This window comes from Lottia gigantea, assembly GCF_000327385.1.
Source record: "Lottia gigantea unplaced genomic scaffold LOTGIsca_17, whole genome shotgun sequence".
Lineage (NCBI taxonomy): Eukaryota > Metazoa > Mollusca > Gastropoda > Lottiidae > Lottia > Lottia gigantea.
The window spans coordinates 2175444-2196423 of NW_008708133.1; the positions used below are offsets into that span (position 1 = coordinate 2175444).

Genomic DNA, 20980 nt, shown 5'->3' on the forward strand with positions numbered 1-20980 from the left:
AAATTCAGTTCTATACTTTGTAAGGGTGTTACAGGAGAATTATTTTTCATTTCCTTCTATGCAAGTAATGATTGGACTGGAGAATTTTTAGATGTCATGAATTACATTGTCAGTACATATTATTTACTATTTAATATTGGTTTCAGAACATACTGGTTTTTTAATATTGGTATTACATGCAAGATGTAGGCCTACCAGTAAAATTAATTTAGAGGGGTGAGATCATGCTCGCATCCTTGATTTCAAACACCATTTCGCCTTGACATTATATTTGATCCAATCAAACTGAAGAATGACAATATTAAAGTTTTTGAGCCCCTAGATGTCAGGCATTATTTCTAGAATTATTTTGCCTATGTGGGCCTAACGCTCATTATAGATTTGTTTATTTTTGCTGTGTCATGTAGGTCTTAAAGCCTATGATAAAAACTTAATCCAAATAGCTTAAAGATGGGTTCCTTTATTTTCATTAATGAAAATGCTAATACTTATATGAATAGAAAGTTGAAGTGTTCTAATGACTTGGAAAAATACCAGTTTGTCTCACATGGCCATAATTAATTCATAATTAGCTAAATTAGAAGAGAATTACCAGCAGAATTACAATGAGTGACCAATCAAGAGGGGTCAAAATGTATTTTTTTGTTCATCCAGACTGTACATATATGAACATTTATGATTGGTTAAAACTCTTAATCATATGCAATAAGAAAAAAAATGATATGATTACGAATACATGATAATTCATTTCAAACACAAATTTATCAAATAGTTTGCTTTCTTTGACACTAAAAAGTAAGGGAACCCATCTTAAGGCTTATTTAAAAAAAAAGGCAATTTGAAGCTTAAAATTCACAAATTTACACACTTTGTCCATATGTAAGTAATGATATTGTGACTTCAAAAATATCTATCTTTCTAAATAAATCAGGGTTTAGAGAATCTGGCCCTTCTGAGGTAGATAAATAGGTTATAAACCTTGCACCTTGCAGAAAATCCTCATAAAACAGGGCCAGATTTTCCTCACACAACTCCAGTCAACAACCGTAACAGAGTGGAATATAGGTAGATCTTTGGACAATCGTAATAGGTCCTATGACTGCTTACTATGACAAGCATTACTGAATAGTCAATACTGAATGACTGAGAGTGACTTGTTTGTGTGAATGAGTGTAGGCCTAACTAAGCTTAATCCTAAAATTGACAGGTCACAGAGAAACGTTTGTAAAATCTGATTCTATACTTACCATCGGCTATTGTATGCGAATTCTAGTCTATAAATATGGCAGGAATAAAATAAAATTATATTTTCTTGAACTGTGTTACGGTGCCAAACAGTGCCAATATTCAAGGGAAAATTATCTGCATTTGCTCTGGTTCCGTCGCCATTTCCAATTACCTAAGTTGACTCGGTTAATTTGTCTCAACCTTCAATTGGCAAAGAAATCTAAAAGGCAATAAATATGGGACTAAAATGTAACCAATTTTATAAAATACCTATCATTATAATATACTACTAACCAAATAGATTTCTTTTCGCAATGTAGTCTGATTACAAATAGAATGTGGAGTTGATTGGCTCACCTCTGACACTACGACCCACCACAGAGAGTCGGAAAACTCAAAATATACTCCACGTTAACATTGGATAAACAGGGACACAGTTATATAAAAAAAATCACATCCAATAAAGGTTATCAAATTAGGAGACCACTTTGAGACTGAATGAATGAAAATTAGGCCATCAGTAAATTTCAAACGACAACGACAACGACAACTTGGTTACATTTCATTTCTAAACGTCCTCGACATTCAGGGCACTTGCTATCCCATAACGCCTATTGACACGTCGCCATATTGTTTTGGTGGACAACTTGAAACGTGTAAACATTGCTGTTTTTATTTGTAATAAACAACTTCTAACTTCGAGATTCGTTGTTGTTGCATGAAATCACCGCATCAATAATGAGTGGCAGATCTGGACCACCTGTCAAATTGATCTTTTATGGTTTGATTTTCGTTAGTTTTGTCTATATTTTATACATTTATACATCAACCACTGACAAATTACGAAATGCTCAAAACCAAGCCGAACGCTACCGAAGAGAAGAGGAAACTAAAGTCAGTCAACTCCAGGGTAACTAAATTTTCAATGATTTTTGCAGTAATGCATTGACAAAGATAGCATGATACAATTTTCTTCTTGCATGTATCACATAATAGGGGCCGTGGACCTACTAGAATTACTCCCTGACTACTTAGTTAAATTCTTAAAACGAGAATCTATATTTAAGGTCACGTTTTCTTTCAGCTTTCCGATGTGTATCTACTTATCCACATGTTCATTAATGTCAACATCTAGATCTAGTTATATTTTTTTGTATTGCAAACTTTTAATCGATCTGCGTAAAGTGAAAATAATATAATTTTGCCATTTTCCTGAAGGCCAGCCTTGAAAAACCCTTGAATTCCGTCCGTTGCCTTGAAAACAACATAAAAAAACCCATTTTCTCTTCAAAAGTAGAGTCAAATTGTGTATGTTTTTGGTGTTTAGTGAGCTCGTCTACAACCCTGAGAGGACTCTTCCACAGCAAGAGTGAACTCGTCTAAAAACCTTGAGACTACTCGTCTAAAACAATATTCTTTATAAGTTATTACAGTGGTGTAACCTATTTTCGTGGATATAAGGATTCAACACCGAATTTTGTCAAAGTTAAAAAAACTAAATTTTTTTTTGTGTCTTAGATGTTCCCTCAGTTACTCTACAAAATAATTAAAATTGGTTTATTTCGATTTTCTTTATGAATCCTATGACCCATATTTCATGAGCAACCAACTCGGCAACGGCGGCAGAATGCGTCACCTATTTTCGTGTACAATGTTTGATCTATAAATAAGTCTAAAAAAACACGTTGTATGGATACCGGGTGGTATAATTAACTTCTCTTAGTATTTATCTTTAATATCAATTCATTATAACTAGTGAGAAAGAACCACGATTTAAAATAAAAATAGTGACTGACAAAATAAGATACGTAGCGTGATTTATTGATAAAAGTCACTGAAACAACATAAGAATATAGTCCACTTTGTGTGTTCTGCTGACACGGAATCCGCTAGTTGATCACGTGACTTCATTCGTTGGACTACATTCTAGCAGACGACACTTGGAATTCCGATTATCGCTTGGGATTATAAGGAAATTCGGCTGATAAAAAATGGTGACCTTTGGTAATAAGTGAAATCCGCCATTTTGTATTTGTCAAAGTATACATTAATACATGTTACCTTGCTTGAAACTACTGGATTCATTCTAGCTGATATTGTACAGAAAACCCATGTTTATTAAAACTAATGTGGAGGTCGCGCAAGGTCGCTCATGTAAATTATTAAACATTTCCGGAAAATCCACGAATAATAGGTTTCCACGAAATTAGGTTATTTGACTGAATATATTGAAATAAAGACTTTCTTTGGTACACTATCTTTTAGTTTTAATTATCGTTCATAATTCCTACGATCGGCAATATCTGGTTTCGGCAGTGAGCGATCAATCAACGGATATGAGCGGTGCATATAACAGTAATTAATTAACAATGCAAACACGCGTGAGCAATCTTTCAATCAAAGGAGAGATCAGAGGCAAATCATTTGAATCTATTCAAATGGCTTCCTACACAGCCTATTGTAGAAAAGATTCCATTTACAGGATCGTTCGCAAAGTTTTAGATTTGCCTTATTTGCCAGCGGAGCACATTGTGGCCGCATTTAAGAGATTAAAAGATAGGTATGCAACTTCTGATACTATCATTTCTTTCTTATCCTATTTGGAATCAACATGGATTGCAAACTCTGTATGGTCAGTGTATGATTGGTCGGTATATGGTCATGAGGTTGGTTGTGAGGACCAACAACGATGTTGAAGGTTGGCATACCCGTCTCAACCAACGTGCCAAGAGGGGGTTTCTGCAGTTTTATATGTTGGTATCTCTCTTGCATAAAGAGGCCAAATTAGTTTATATGACCATGAGGCTGGTATCTGAAAAGAAGATAAAGAGAATGCAGTCAAAACACACCAGGAATCAACACTCAGATGTAATGGCTATTTGGGACCGATATGATAGTGGATCTCTGTCACTAAATTCTATGTTAAATGAGATAGGACGCTTGGTTGCTGTTTAAATGAATATATATTGGTGTGAATGACAAATTATTGTTGTACAATGTTATTATGTAAGAATGAATAAATGATTGACTTAAAATAATTCGTATTATCTCCTCTCAAAAGTAACTCTTCCCCATCTATTCCGTTTTCCGCCATTTTTTATCATTAACCTCATTGACAAAATATTAACTATCTTTATTGATTTCACATTTCAGAAGTTAGGTACATGTGTATTCTGTCAGACTAATATCCTTGAAAAGTCCTTGAATTTCAAAGCCCAGAGTCCTTGACAAGTCTTTGAATTTTTGAGGCAAAGTGCTGTATGAACCCTGGGACCATTTTATTGGCTCTCATGAGCTAGATACGATACTATCATTACAGACTGTTAATACGTAGTAAAAATCACAGTCAATGACATGAACTATTTGAGCTTTGAATTGAATATATTCTCCATTTCATATATGTACAGAAAAAAACTTTCAACTATGTTGTGTATGCCATTTGATAACTAGCAGAATCCATGTCTTATTCTTAGTTATATGTTATCCTAAATTCAAATTAAGTTAAAAGTGTCAGCTTGTACACTTTATAATTTCAGATGTGTTGAAAGCTAAAGATGATTTACAAGAGAGATGTGAAAGTGAAAGAGTAAGTATTTGATTGTATTGTAATCAAGTATGAATATCTTGAACAGATTTTCTAGGTTTACTTTTGGGTAGAGGTTCTGACTTGTAATAACAATGGCAACATTCACATTATATACAGTTATGAGTCTGAGCAAAGTTAAAGTTTTTGAAATTTTTTCCATTACATTTTTGAGATTTGGAATAACAGCCTCAAAATAGTATTGTTAGCTTTAGAATGTTTTTGTAATTAGAAAATATAAACATAAGATCACAGTATGTCTTTAAATATTTCTTTATATGGAGGACAATTTTCAGCCAATATATGGAACATTTTGGTTGAAATTTCTAGGCAGGATATATGTGTCTTTTCGATGTAGACTTACTTACACTTATATTTTTTTATCAGAGACGCAGAGACAATTTTTACTTTACTCAGACAATAACCGTTTTAGTTCCTGACAATTTAAACAGAAAAATTTACAAGTGTTATGACAATTCCTTTGTTGATAAATGTGACTCTCTTGAAGCTATGTTATCCTAATTTGAGAAATTTTTTTATTGGTTCATTCATTCAATGGACACTATTGTATTATGATCATTTCCTGAGAAGAAAGAATGTGGGATTATCAAAGAAATCATGTAATTTTTTATTTACAGCAAGAATTTGTCAGTAGGATTAACTCTTTGAATCAACAACAGAAAATGCTTAAGGTGATTTTAAAACTTTTTTATTAACTAAAGTAAAGTTGTCAATTTCAATTCAAAGCATTGATGTCATGTGGAAAAAGCTTTTTTCACCAATGACCAAAACATTTGCAATGGGGCATAATTTTAGCTACCAGTATATTTTTCAAAATATTTACTTAATATATGATAAGGTGTTTGTAATTATAGGGTCGTAATGAAGAAATGGAAGCTGAAAATGGCAGGCTGCAACAAGAACTTCAAAAACTAAAAGATGATCAGAGTCATATAGAATCTCAACGTAGTCAAGAATTTCAGCAATTAAAACAAGAGAAAGAATTAGAAATTGCTTCCATAAAGGGTATGCTTTAGATTAACAAGCTGTAAAAGTTTAACCTGTATTCAGATTCGAACAGTGATCAGTGTGTGATTTTTACACATTTCTAAAAGATGTTTCAGGTAAATTGTTGGTTAAAGAATAGTATACATTATGTAGGTTGATCTGATAATGATTCTTTTTGTTTTTTGGTTTACCTCCTTCTGTATGATTATTAAAGGATATGGCAGTTGTTTCAACTTTATTCTTATTCACAATGTTTGTAGATCAAGTAGCAAATTATCAACGCCAGAATGAACAATTACAGAATGAAATCTCTAGTTTGAAAACCCAACTACAAAATAGTCAGGTTAGTAAAATTTTTACCCAACTTTAATATATTTTTGCAGAATTGAACCATAAGCCATCAACTTTATCATTTTTTACGCATATTCAGACTCAAAATCATCACATCATAATCACTGATAATCTGAAAAAAAAAATAAACTTCCTCTTATTCAAAGAAGAGAATACTGTGGCTATATGAATTTTTTGGAAAGTAGGACATCTCTTCTGTAGTTGAGAATGCTATACAAATATACCAATGCTCGACATCTTAGGATGTAAAGGATTAACATCATTGCTAATTGTATATTAATGTTCATAATGTGGAATATCTGACTGTTTTTCACTATTATCCTGATATTTTTCTGAAGTTAAAGAGGAAAAGGCATGGATTTTTTAAATCTTAAAGTGAAATTGCCCACTAATGAGAGCAGAGGGAAAGCCATCATTTAATTTCCATTTATCCTACTTTTATAGCATTATATTTTATTATACGCCCACATGAATATATGGTTGTATATTGTCGTCGCCCGTGTCCGTCGGTCGGTCCGTCCGTCCGTCATCATTTTTTGTGAGCACTATAGAGACTACAGTTTTCATCTGATTTTGATAAAACTTGGTGTGATGCTTTAGATTGATAAGATCTCGGTTGACATATTTTCGAAGAACGGCTTTTGAGTTATTGCCCTTGACTTTGTTAAAACGTGTCAAAGTTTGTTCTTGAGCACAAGCTCAGTTTTCAACCGATTCTGATGAAACTTGGTGTGATCATTGGAATTGATAAGATCTCGGACAAGTTCTAACTTGATGCATTTTCGATGAACGGTTTTTGAGTTATTGCCATTGACTTTGTAAACACGAGTCAAAAGTTGTTTTTTCCCTTGATTAGAGCTGTGTGATTTGATTATTTGTTGTATTTGGGTTATTGATTTTTAGAAGTTACTCAGCATAAATAACTGGCATATCTATATATGTAATTGAATTCAAACTAAACAAATTTCTTCAATATGAGAAAATTTGTACTTTAGTCACTAAAGACTGTTTTATCATTTCTGACAGCTGTCAGTGGGCGTATGTTACCTTGCCTCGCAAGCTATCTTCTTACTTTAATACCTTAATTATTTAGATAAATGTTATACATATTATTTACCTCAGGGCCAAATACAATATGATCAAACAGTTATCACCAATCTAGATCAGGAACTTGTCAAACTCAAGGTTTTATCACTTTCTCTTCTCAGCTTTTATAACTGATGCAATTTATGATCTAATCTTAGTTAAAAGATATAAAAAAGACTACTGTTGCATTATTATACAATGGTATTGATACAAGATCATAAAGATAAATTTGTGTACATTTCTTATGGCTAAGATAAGATCAATAAAATAGTGGTTAGATCTAAGAATGTGGTAAGAAGTGGGGGCATGATGTATTAATATCATTCTTGAACAATTGATTGGCATGATAGAATGTTTATTCATTTATAAAGTATGAAATGGTGTGAATAGTACTTTGATGTCAGATCAAGCTTTTTTAATTTGTTAAAGATTGTACATTTATAAGATTTATAACTTCAAAGAACTACTGTTTCATTTTGGCTGATTTTATTAGTTGGTAGTGAATCCATCAATTTGAACAATTCTAGAATTTTACAAAATAGAAGAGCAAATTATAATAGCATTGAATTCAAAAACGTTTATTCAGGGCATGTTGAATTTGTTAATGATTTTGGGATATTAAAATTCTTTACTGTCTATATCATAAAGCCAATTGAAATTTCTCTATAATTTCACGAAAATGAAGCGAATTTTCATGCAAGTCAAATGACCTGAAGAAGAAAATAAAGCTAAATATAGAATGTGTTAGTGTGATTCTCAATGAATTAAGGTGAAGGTGATGATAATGTGTTGGTTGTGGTTTTAATAATTGATTTTATTCTTTAAATATTTCATTTAAACCATTCAGTTTGACTTTTAATTTTGATTTATTTTGTTTAGCATCAACATCAACAAGATTCTACCCAATTAGAAGGTTTAAGACAACAATTGAACCAAGTAAAGGTTAATTTCGTTTTATTTTGTGGTTTGGTACAGACAGCTGCATTCACATCTAAGATATCACTTCCTTTTCCAAAGATCATTGCTTTTGTCAATGCTTATCCACTATGTTGTTCAAAGGACTGTAAGAGGTTTTCTAATCTTTTATGTCTATCACGTCAAAAATGTGTAGTAAATGCTTGTCTGGAAAGCTATCTTTACATTTTCTCTTGCTTTTATGAAAACACTTTAAAGGTCAATCCATTCTTTCTTGTCTGATCTTGTTAGTACTTATGACTTGTCACCTTCCAAGATCTGCCTTTTCTCTTTCATGCCTGTCTTATTTCTATATCCTTCATACTTTGTCTTAGAAAATATTATTTAAGAGCTATAAGTATACCAACAAGCGGTACTATCAAATGGAGAGATGTGTTCAAGTGATTAATAGGATGTACAAGTCTTGAATTATTTTAATTAATGTCTATCTAATGTGTGCATTTAACAAAATATCTTGTTTAAGCTTCATTTACATACTAAAGGCATTGAGTTTTGCACAAAAATTGAAATTTCAACTCCAAAATAGAATCTTTGATTACCTTTTGGTTTATGAAAATGCAAACTTATGAAATAGTTGTAGTAAATGTGAAATTCTGACCTCATTGATGTCGGCGAGTAAGGTAATATTATAGTTCATTTGATTGATGGTAATAGAAAATAAAATAAAGAAATAACTGAAGATATGCAAATTCACAGATTAGGATGAATTATTATCACTTAGTTACATTTGATATTTAGTCATAGTTAATTGATCATATTGAAAATTGGTTTATTATTTGATAGAAAAAATATACTATTGTGTAGGACAATATTTATGGCATGATTTTTAAGAGCAATTTAAGTCTACATTTGACACCATAATATAGAAAATCTTTCATTTTTGCCACTTGAGAGTTGTATATATGATATTTAAATTCTAGTTAAGATTGAAGTGCGACAAACAGTTTTAACAGTATTAGATAAATTAAAACAAACTCAAGGTTTACTCAATCTGAATGTTTGCTTTTTGATAAAAGGTTTTTTTTACTTATTTTATATTGCTATAATGTATGATATTGATATTTCATGCATGTTATTTCAATATGAATGCTGATTCGAAAGCAATGAAAAAGTGCATGGTGTGCTTTTAATAACAACTTAATTTAGGTATATGAAAAGAGTCAAAAACTTCAATAATGCATCATTTATAAGCGTTAAGTTAGTGGAAAAAATTTAAAAAAAGAACAATTCACTTTGCTTGCAAGTAAAACTAATTGTATTTGTTCTAGACAAGTTTATAATGTGTCCAATGTAGCTTATAATTTTCATATTTGGTATATTTATTACTTAAACTCCTTAAACATAAGTGGATAGTTTTTGTATTGAATCTTGTTGGAAAGTGCAGACTTCTCCTTGCTTAATCATAATAATGATATCACACGTTACATTAAATATGATAATGTATGAAAATACTTAAAAAGTAGATGTTAATTGTTTGACAGTATTTATAATACAGCTTACTAATCTAATTTCAAAACAAAAACTTTTTACATCAAGAAATCATGAAAATTGCAATTTTATAGCTGATGAAATATGAATAATCTGCCATATTTATGTGGACTCATTGAAAGAAAATCAATCAGTATGAATTGAAACAGCTGGTCTTGCATATATAACATATTTTATATATATATATATATGTTATTTATACAATGAATTTACAAGTTATAAAGACAATAGGAAGATGTTTGTAGGCGTAATTTCTAAATGACATATTTTCAATGTCTATTTTTATCAAGAGTAAATTATAACTTAAATTCCACTGGCAGCTTTTCCAACAAAATGTTTTTGCTACAGTCATATGATTCTGAACTTCAAAAATTTACAGGTACTATAAACCTGCCATCTTAGACTGATATTTTAATATATATCATAACATATTTATAAAATTAGTAATATAACTCTTGTGTATTATTTCAGAATTCCAATGTGGCTGCTGTAAACCAACAACAAGTGCAACAACAAGAAGGAGGGAATCAACTTATTCAACAACAACCTCTAGTAGTCGCACAACAGCCTGTGGGAAATGCAAAACAACCTATTGTAGACCAGCAAGCCCATCAACAACAACCAAATCAACCAGTTGTTGGCATAGATGGAGTCAAAGATGTACCAAATCCAGCTGATCAACAACAGCAACAGCAGCATCAACAACAGGAAAACATGCAGGTGAGTTCCAACATATTTACTCATTTATTCCATCAAAACAGGATACAATTGTAGTATGACAAGCTATAAAACACTGGCTCGGATTGCCTTAGAGACTGTATCAGAATAAAAAAGTGGTACATATAATAAACACAAATCCTTCATAGAATAAATAAATAATTTCACAGAACAAATTAAATTGCAATAATGATTTGAGAATCTTATTCAAAAGTTCGGGTCTATAGGAATATAAGTTTCAGTTTTTTTACTTTTAAAATAGACACACTTCCTTCCCTGAAAATTCACTTGAAAATTACCTTCTTTTAGTACCAAAAATTCAAAGACAAAACTTCAGGACGTTTTACATGCACTTTATATTGATACGAAAAAAGTATGTTTTGATTTACACTGTTAAACTTTCATGTTGTGACTTTCAATTACATTTAGCAAGTAAATCAGGGTGGTCAACAACAAGTTAATAATGGACAACAAAATGTTGGTGATGGATTATTAGTTGATGCCAAGAATCAAGTTTTACAAATAGATCAACAAGTAGGACAGATTGGTATGTGTAAAACTGAAATTATTTAACTTCTAAAAATAAATTTAAGGAATAATTATATGTTAAAAAGCAAGTTTCATTATGGTAAACTCATGTTTTAATTATTTACCAACAGTATCTTGAAAAATACTTAGAGCACTATATTCTGTTGATATCAATTTGGCTGGCATTTAACATTATTGAATCGTGCCACAAATTGCCTGTAATTTTTTGTAAATTTCACTATTTAATTGCTTTCCTTCTACACAAACAGAGAACAGAAACAGATCATATACCTTATTACCTCATCCCTTCCCCTTTTATGACATTGACGCTCAAATTTTAAGGAAAATATTTTTGTTCTGCGGATTATTTTGTGTCAAAATACAAGCGCTTTTTTTTTTTTAATATTAACACCTTTCGAAAAAGGCCAGATGCGAGTAAAGTCTCAGCCATAATAGCTGTATCGGGTACAAGTGTTCTTAAGCCATTTTTTAGGGAAATCACACATGAAAATGGCATACAGATAAAAAAAAATTCCAAATTTGCGGCAATAGTAATATTTAGCGCATTTGTCTTGAGACTTTACTCACGTCTGGTCAGAGGTTGCAAACATACAGTTGAAAAATTAGTTACAAATAAGATGAAAAAATATCTAGCGATATAATATGCACTATCCACTAAATAAATTTTTCGTTGTTTTTCAATGCAACATCCGTAATACATTGAGTTCTCAAACAAAAAACATGATTTGAATCGGTAAAAGAAAGGGCTCGGGTCAGACGCAAGTAAGCTCGGGTGAGTAAACTAACATGCAACCTATATGGGAGATAACTAATTTTTAGCATATTCGATTTACCAGACTCAATTGACTTGGTTACTTGCTTTTATACAACAGAAATTTTGTTTGTTTGTTTAAATTTGCTATTTTAAAAGCAGATGATAGATTTATGAATTTCTCAAACATTAAAATTAAAATAGCCAGATTCGATTAATTTCAAATATGTTATGCAGCCAGTCAAGCATTCGGCAATTTCCGTGATCTCCATCTCCGTCAGTCATTGTGTAACATTTGGCACCGGACCACCATTTGTCGCAATGCCGTGTGATATTGTAATTGTAACATTGCTATTAGTATTTATAAGACAAAATATAGTCCATTCTTTAAAATATTTTAGGGAAAATTGATCATAAAAAAGATGACATGACTATTTTGTTCAACGGGACTAGGTTTAGGGTGGGCGATTTGACTTGTTAATCCACGTGAGAATAAAATAACATGCTGGGTAACGCTGTCGCTGACTCTATTTTGCTGTTTGGACTATAACAACTTAGAGGTTTAATCATTATATTTTTATGGTCGAAGCCGATAGTATGAAATTTTTCTGTCGACGGATTTTGATACGAAAAATGACGAGCGGCCATTTTTGTTATTATTAAAAAAAAAAAAAAAAAAATTGCATTATTTGAGTGCAGCGAATCCGTCGACCAATCAATCCATTTGGTCGGGCCTTAAATCAAATATTTTTATGATACAAAACTTTACTGTAGGTGACCAGTTGGCTAATTTACAAGGTGGTGCAGCTCAACAAGATGGAAATAATATCGGTAAAGAAGGTGTAGCAGATGTCCATCATCAAGTTCAGCCCCCTCTTGATGCTGATGCTCCTGCTTTAGGTGCTGGTGATGATGAAGATAAAGATTCAAAGGTAAGTAGAAAGATTTCTGATCAGGTTTGATTAATGATAAATAACTCTTCAAAATCTGCTATTACAAAATCAAAAACCAATTATAAATTTTTTAATCATACATATTACGAAAGCAAAAGAACTACATAAAAATTATCTTGTTATAGCTTTCACAATATGCAAGCAACAGTTAGTTCTTGTGGATATAAATTTGAGTCTTGTTAACAACAAAACAGTGACAACATTTAAACTTTAAAAAACTTTTGCAGTAGTTCCAGTGAAATCTAGTATTTTTTGTAAAATGTTTTGACTAATTAATGGGTAAACTTCAACTAACCAACTTTGTTTTGTGAACCAAAAAATCACCTGATTACAATAAGGTTGACTCATGATTTAGCTTCATTTGTAGTTTTACAGTATAAATCCTTGAAGCTAATTTGATTGAAACTATCTAATGATTTGGGTTCTTTGATTTTTTCGTTTTCAGCAGAAGCAAGAACCAGCTCAATAGTTCATAGTCAGATGTGTTGTTTGTGTTTCTGTTGTCTTTATTATTCTGTGAATTATTGTGTTATCAACTGGACCTGTCATTGTGCTGTCTTTGTAAATATCCAGGACTAAGTAATGTAGATGTGTTTTTGTTATGTTTTCAATTTTGTCAAAAGGTTAATAAAGAATGAAAGGTTATGGTTGGACTTTAAAATTATTCTCATAGTATTTTGTTCCTGAGGAATTTTCACTGAAGTACACTTATCTGTTAATGATAGCAACATATCACATCAGAAAGGACAATATGTTCAAAACTCTGTCATGAACAGCAATAATTTTTACTTCTTTTAGAACAATACCTGGCATCAGCGAACCAATTTTCATATAAATAAATTTAATTCCAATCCTATGACATGAATACTGTTTACTACCTGCAAATTACCAAAGATATGAAAATAAATACTGGTGTATTAATCAGTTGTATTAATCAGTTGGTGGTCATTTTGGGAGTTTTCTGCGAGGTGTCACTGTACATTTCTCGTAGGGAATAGGTGATTTAATTAATTTATCATATGTTGTTTGAATATATAAAGTGCCCTATCAGATTGTCTATTTTGGAGATTTCAACAGGAGACTTAAGTGACACAGATGAGGTAAAAATAATTTATAGTTTGGTGACAGGGATATAAACATATTGAAACTGATAGTCTGAATATTTATTTAAACAGCTAATATAGCTCAATTTCAGCTATTTCAGAGAATTTTTCAAAATCAACACCTGAAGCATGAATCAATTATTTGTAGGAGTGTAAACTGTTATAATTTTATGGATGTCAATAGAATTCTCTCATGTGTATATAAAAGGGTCACTAATTTGTAATAAATTTATTTAGAAGCTTAATTAAGAATTCAAATAATAACTAAAATTGAGATCTATTAGCATTTAATATTTACATGACTATATCCCTTTCAGTTGATTTTGTGTAGTAAGTATTTTTTTATCGATTAGTGGTTAGGTGTTTTTTATCTGAAGATTACAATTGTTATCCTGGCCTGTTAAAATATTCCTGGTATTATAATAGAATAAATTTCAATACCTATTTCTTTTTTAACTTTTATATTTTAGTATGTTAAATTTTAGCCCAAATGAAATGATCACTGATGGGTGGACAGGATAACCCAGGCTTTGGTCACTTTAGTTTGTCTACTGAACATCCCTTTTGTCCACTTAACTATTAATGTTTCTTTTTTTTTATTTATTACAGTATGATAAACAACTACTGGTTTTTCCATGTCATTTAACTTTATTTGCTTGTAATTAATTTAAGAAATGGTCTTATTTTTAAAAAGTTGCACCATAAATTCAGTTGTAACTTATAAACATATATGTAGATACTTCAAATGTATCCATACACCCACTCAAACTAGAAGATGGTGTAACTAACTGGTTTATTAATATTGTGTATGTTTGATATTAGCAAGTTATAATTGTGTATTTCAGAATGGTGAAGTTAAGAATGAATTAGTTGAACATGAACAGATATTTAAACCAGATTTTAAAATCAATGAAGATATATTAAAGGAGAATGCAGCTGATGTTAACATTAGAACATTACATAATATTGATAAAGACCATCATGATAATAGGTATTATCATGTATTTCATTGATATTGAAAAGAATTTAGTATTCACTTTCCTTTTTGATCTGTGATAAATCTTTGATCTTTTCAGTAAGAACATTTTGTTTCAGACAGGACTTCTATCAAGGCAATTAAACTAAATTCCATTAGATATATATGTTGCTTATTAACAAACTGACTCAATATCAGAAACATGGTTTGAATCCTGTACTTACTGAAACATGAACAGATATGAACTGACCGGAAACAACCAGGAAAGAAAAAAGGTGAAATTCCAGGAACAGAGCAGGAAGAACTACAGGAAATGCCCTCAAACTATTTTGCGATGAATTCTAAGCATGCTAATCAGGCCGAACATGTACTTCATTTTAAGAAAATATACATTGAGAAAAGTGCACTTAATTTAGTTTGATATATAACTTTGCTAATACATTGTAACAATATATTGTTATTGTGTTATGATAAATTAAGTTTGTAAAAAGTCAACAAATATGCTCAATGTCATCTTAAGAGACATAAAACTGATTGTGAAAAATTATGAATGGTGGCCTTATTCCCCTAAATGTCTTCAAAAAAGAGCTTACACATATTTTTAAAGAGAAATGAGAAAATAGTAATTGACATGAAGGTAATTAAAAATATCAAGAAGTTCCATTATAATTTTTCATGATTTTAAGAATCATTATGTGCACCTCAAACAAATGCATATTTTTTTAAAAATTAATTGCTTGGCCTTTTTAGCTTGATTAGAATTTATCACGGTTTCTGCTTGTTTCACACTTTCTTTGGTAGTTTCCTGCTTGTTTCACACTTTCTTTGGTAGTTTCCTGCTCGTTTCATGTCGGTTCATGTTTTATTAAGTACGTTTGAATCCCTTTTTTAACTAAATTTTTCAACCAAAATGATGGATTGATAAGAAATGATAAATAGCTGTAGGCTTATTCTACTAAGTGTAATGTATGGTTTAAAATGATTTCAACTTTTATTTTAGATTAAAACATGAGGGGCCAGTAGGATTACAAGTACAAGAACCTAAATTATTGCTAAATGATGAGAATCATGCAGCAGAAGACAATCATGGTGTAGATGATAATAATAATCAAATCAATCAAATGGCTATACCTAATTTTGATCATGGTAATAAGGATTTAGATTTACAAGAAAAAGTAAAAATAGAAAATGAAGGTAGGTTAAGCAGTTACAAATAGTGTTACTTGCCATTTAATAAAGTGAGCATATCATATTCTTTCATGCTCAATTACCAGATAGTAGCTAGTTATCAATTAGATGTTTTTATTGAATCATAGTTTACAATATTTGTAATGAATAGGACAAAATATACTTACATTAATTAGTTTAGTAAACTAGTTACTAAATATTTGTGAAGTCAAAAGAACTTAATAAAATGTTGTTGTTAAGTTTTAGTTAATATTAATTGAAGGCTATGACCTTGATGATCCAATATTTTGATATTAATTATTATGAATCTTTCTTGTTTGGTACAATATATCTTCAAAATATTGACCACTATTTAATAAGATAGTACAAGGCTTACAGTATATTATAATAATAAAACCAATGACCAACAGATTCTTGCTCCTCTCTTAGATGAAATATAGGGATCTAAAGATGTTGATGGTATATAAGCATGATTTTAAGATTTAATTTGAGTTAGACATTCTAGTTGAAGAAAACACAGTGTACTTTAGCTAGGTGTAAATATTTGTAGATGAAGATGATAAACATTATAATGAAGATTATAAATATGATGATAAAGATATGAATGAAGAAGAAGAGGAACAAGAGGAAGGGAAACACTATTAGAAATATAGGTTGGCTTAATGTCTGACCACTATCTGCTATATTCACACTGTACCTTTAATCTGATACATACTTCAAATCTGTCATTTTAGGTGGTTGATTTTACAAATTAACAAAAAATCTTGTTCTGTTATACCACCTTGAAATCAGTATTTCAGCCAGCAAATTTCAACTATATTTAAATAGATACATGCTTATATTTTGGTCAGTTCAATTTTGGCGTATTTTTAACAGGTTTTGTAATTTCCACACAAACTTAGAAACCATAGTCTTGTTAGAAAATCATACATGCAGGTGTGTGTACTCAAGAAATCTTGACATTTTCTGCACTAGATCTGATTTGAAATATGTTATTAAGAATATGGGTTTATAAATGGTTGTGTATGCTATAGCTAATGCATGTCCCTTTCTCTTGTTTTCTAATCCTTTTTTAGTCTTACTAATACATGTATAAACATTTTCAATAGATGATTGTTAATGGAAGTATAGACTACTATCCTAAAATAGATGATTGTGTATTCTATTAGTAACTAATATAGCTAATATAGATTTTCTCTTTGCAAGGTCATGATATATATTAGTCTATAGCAGCTTTTAATATCAAGAAGCACAATTTGCACATATAGCACTTAAATAATAATATTCTTCATGGTATATTCAACAAACATTGTCATATTTCTAACTGGTTTAATGTCAGATCCGAGTTAATAAATGTTCATGATTTTCAAACCATTCTGAGGACATTTTAACATTTTTCTCTCAAACATTCATAAATATTACATGAGTATGGGCAATCCCTCTTGTATTAGAAATGTTGTCATTATTGGTTATAATTCACCATCACATATGAAGCTAAAACAGAGAATGTGAGCCACAGTCCCATCTATTTGTGAAATGAGGGCATGGTTTAAATGGCGATGATAATTTATAAGATTATGTTCTAAGAGACAATATTCATCATCGATACTTTCAAGGTGAATTTCTGAAAATATATAAACCTGTAACAGAAAAATTGAGATTAAGACCTTATACTATACATAAATATGTCATCCTAAATATATATTTTTTTGTACTTTGACACTGTTTTTAATTGAACATAGAATCTTGGTATTACTCTGTTATTTGTGATATTTTCTAAATACATTTGTATGAAAATTCCTCCTTCAGTGCTAATTCTCTTTAAGTGATTTGCTGATCGTGATTATTATATAGATTTAAAACATAAGCACTTTCCTTCTGATAATGTGCATGAATTTGCATCAGAAAGCATGTGTTTGAATTTTGACTATTATCTATATTGATATATATATAATCCCTTCCATTTTTATACACCCACATGAAATGTGTAGGGTATATTGCTGTCACCCATGTCCATCCGTGGGTGGATCCACAATTGGTTGTAAATCCTCTACAAGGCACAATTCTTGACGGATTTTGACGAAACTTGGCTTGAGTGTTCTTTATCACCCAAGGATGAACCCTATTAAAAATCAGATAAATCGAAAAATATTTAGTATGAGTTTATTGCCCTCTTCAAGTTTTAGCTGGTAAACTCTCTAGAAGGCACAAATCTTGATATGATGATTGTGTGTTATAACCAATGGATGAATCCTATCGAAAATCACAAAAAACAAAAAATGTTTTATAGGAGTTATTGACCTCGTTGTTGAAAATGCAATCAAATTTTAGCCCTTAAACACTAACAGGCATTATTATTGCCAAAATTTTACCAAACTTGGTTTGTTATTCAGTATTGCCAGATAAAGTGTATATGAATATTTCATACTGGTGATTGTTACTGTACTGCCAAATATTTTTATTCAAAATCAAAGCTGCCAGTGGGCATATATTACCTTGTCTGGCAAGCTATCTTAAATTTTGCATCTTACATAGCTAAAATATGTCCAAATGAGTTTATGAATTGAAGGGAGTTTAGTTTTAAACAGATTTTTAAAAATCTAAAATTTAAATCTAATCCGTTTGAAACATTCTGCTTTAAGCAGAATGTACAGTAACATCTGCTGTTGACTGTAAAACTGTTTAGAACATTCTATTTTGATGTAAGTTTGTCTATTAATGTTTATGATATAATTGTATGTCTATTTTGCAGGTAAAAAACATCCTGCTTTGCCGAGTATGAAATAAACAAAGATCAACTTGTGATATTTTGGTGTGAAAATGTGTTATAATGATTGGAATAGGAATCAATATTAACACTAAAACTTCAAGATAGATGAATATATATCAAGACCATCAAGGAGGAGTTAACTCTGCTGTCAACGTTAATATGTTAATATTCAAAGGGGTGTTTAATGTAATTATGTACTCAGTATATCTACTACAGGTTGTATTTTGAAATCATTAGGTGAGAAGTACTAATGTGTACACTTACGTTACATTATTTGATCAAAAAATAGTGAAACATAAGTGTAATCCATTGTAGTTTTGTATTTGTTAAAGAGAATAAAGTTAGATTTGAGATTGTTATTGGTTGTTATTTTAGAATATTATTTGTATAGTTAAACTATATCTATGTTATTCTAATATAATGTTCAAAAGATATTATCAAATTTAAATATTGTTAATAATTATTTCCAGAAAGTGACATTTTCAAAACCTAAACCTTTTAAGTATACAGAAATCTACTATATTTCACATATTTCAGCAACTCACTCGTATTGTCCTAGTGAAATGTCTATTATGTTTGTTGTACATTTCTAATCTTCTAATATCATTGTCCTATTACCTGTGCATTTAAAAGAATTAATTACATTACATTAAAATATTGTTACCCATTTATCACTCTGTAGTCAGTTTGTATAAGAGATAATGATAGATAAATTATCTATCAATATCTCTAAGATAACCCAGGTTAAGCCATAGGAGTCATAGTCTTATGTCCCTCCCATTTCTCAGAAATCTTATCTGTTTAAGACTTCAAGAGTATATTCATTGAAACTTGATTTAAAGTAGTTTAATGAGGCAATGAACAAATTGATGTATCTATAATGTTTGACTGTATTGCAATCAGATTGCACACATTTTGAATTGAAAGGGATTCACTATATTTTTGTACATAATATTGTAGTGCTAGCTTTAATTTATTGAGGGAAATATAGGAAATCATGCTTCATGAATTTATGTGTGAATGGGTGACTACATTTCTCTTCAACTGATGTGTGTGTAAATTTATAGCAAGGTTTATATTGTTATACTAAGAATTATAATTATTATAATATAGAGTGGGTTTCAGTGGAAGCTATTTATCTATTTTAAAATTTCAAGAACATTATGTTGGCTTTACTGCTATTTAACTCAGCCATATTTTGACAGTAAATTTTTACTTGCTTGATTATTTGCTGTAAAATAAGGTACTATTTTTGTGATTAAGAAGTGAGTAGAGGAACAAACTTCTTAACATCTAACATTACTTTATAAATAAAACATTAATTAAAGCTAGCTGTCAGTCAAAATGTCATGTGATTGGATGGAAAAGTGGGCAAGTTTCTAATAAATGTTATTTTCAGAAAATGTATATGTTAAGTATTATTGTATGCTAAAGTTTTTATTCTTTTGTATATTGTGTAAATATTTTTTACTTCTAAACTAAAGTTGAAACTAATAAACGTGGGTGTATGATCTGTCTTAATACTTTTTCTTGCTGCCTGTTTCACTGTTGGTTTTTACACCACTATCTGAGACAGTTTGTATATTTGAAACTGCTTTCTTGACAAGGAAAACACTAGACGGCATGTCCATCAGGATGCCAGAATATAACAAGTGGTTGCCTAGCAACATTTTCAGTATATCAAGGGCAGTCACCTATCTGTTTCAAATCATACCAAAAATCTAATTTGTTCAAGATCTCATCACTATAAAATTAATGATCACACCAAATTTCATTTAAATCGAATGAAACTGTAATGTCTATCATGTTCACAAACAAATTTTGACACGCTATTCCTCAGTCAAGTACAATACTTGAAAAAACGTTCATCGAAAATTGGAACTTGTCCAAGATCTCATTTTAAATATTCACACCAAATTTCATATAAATCAGATGAGAACTGTAGACTCTATTGTGTAAGAAGCAGATTTATTGCCCTTGCCCCAAAATCTTTAATATTTACCTTCTGCATGCCGCGGTGGACGTATATGGCTGTTGGCTGTGGTCCACTATCTTTAACATTGTACTTAGTGATAAATTTGTATCTAGTATCAACTGCAGATTGTTTTGGTCTGTTTGTTCAATAAAAGTCAACGATTATTAATGCAACACTGAGGACAGAAGTAAAGACTTTCTTGGTTACTATCTTGTTTTAACTCTTGTCTGTTTGGCCATCATTTTCGTTGAAATGGTAAAATTTTATTAATACCCATGAC

General features: G+C 30.5%; 1 protein-coding gene across 1 annotated transcript; it reads left to right on the forward strand.

Moving 5' to 3' along the window:
* Positions 1 to 1836: 1836 nt before the first annotated feature.
* On the forward strand, positions 1837 to 16600 carry LOTGIDRAFT_231086 (hypothetical protein; the record flags this gene model as incomplete). The annotated part of the gene is made up of 13 exons (XM_009051705.1): positions 1837 to 2137; positions 4764 to 4813; positions 5449 to 5502; positions 5686 to 5836; positions 6079 to 6161; positions 7292 to 7354; positions 8135 to 8197; positions 10190 to 10438; positions 10865 to 10982; positions 12510 to 12667; positions 14637 to 14782; positions 15768 to 15961; positions 16506 to 16600. The coding sequence occupies exons 1-13, from the start codon at positions 1966 to 1968 to the stop codon at positions 16598 to 16600; spliced, it is 1596 nt and encodes a 531-aa protein (XP_009049953.1). The 5' UTR covers positions 1837 to 1965.
* Between the last annotated feature and the right edge of the window lie 4380 nt (positions 16601 to 20980).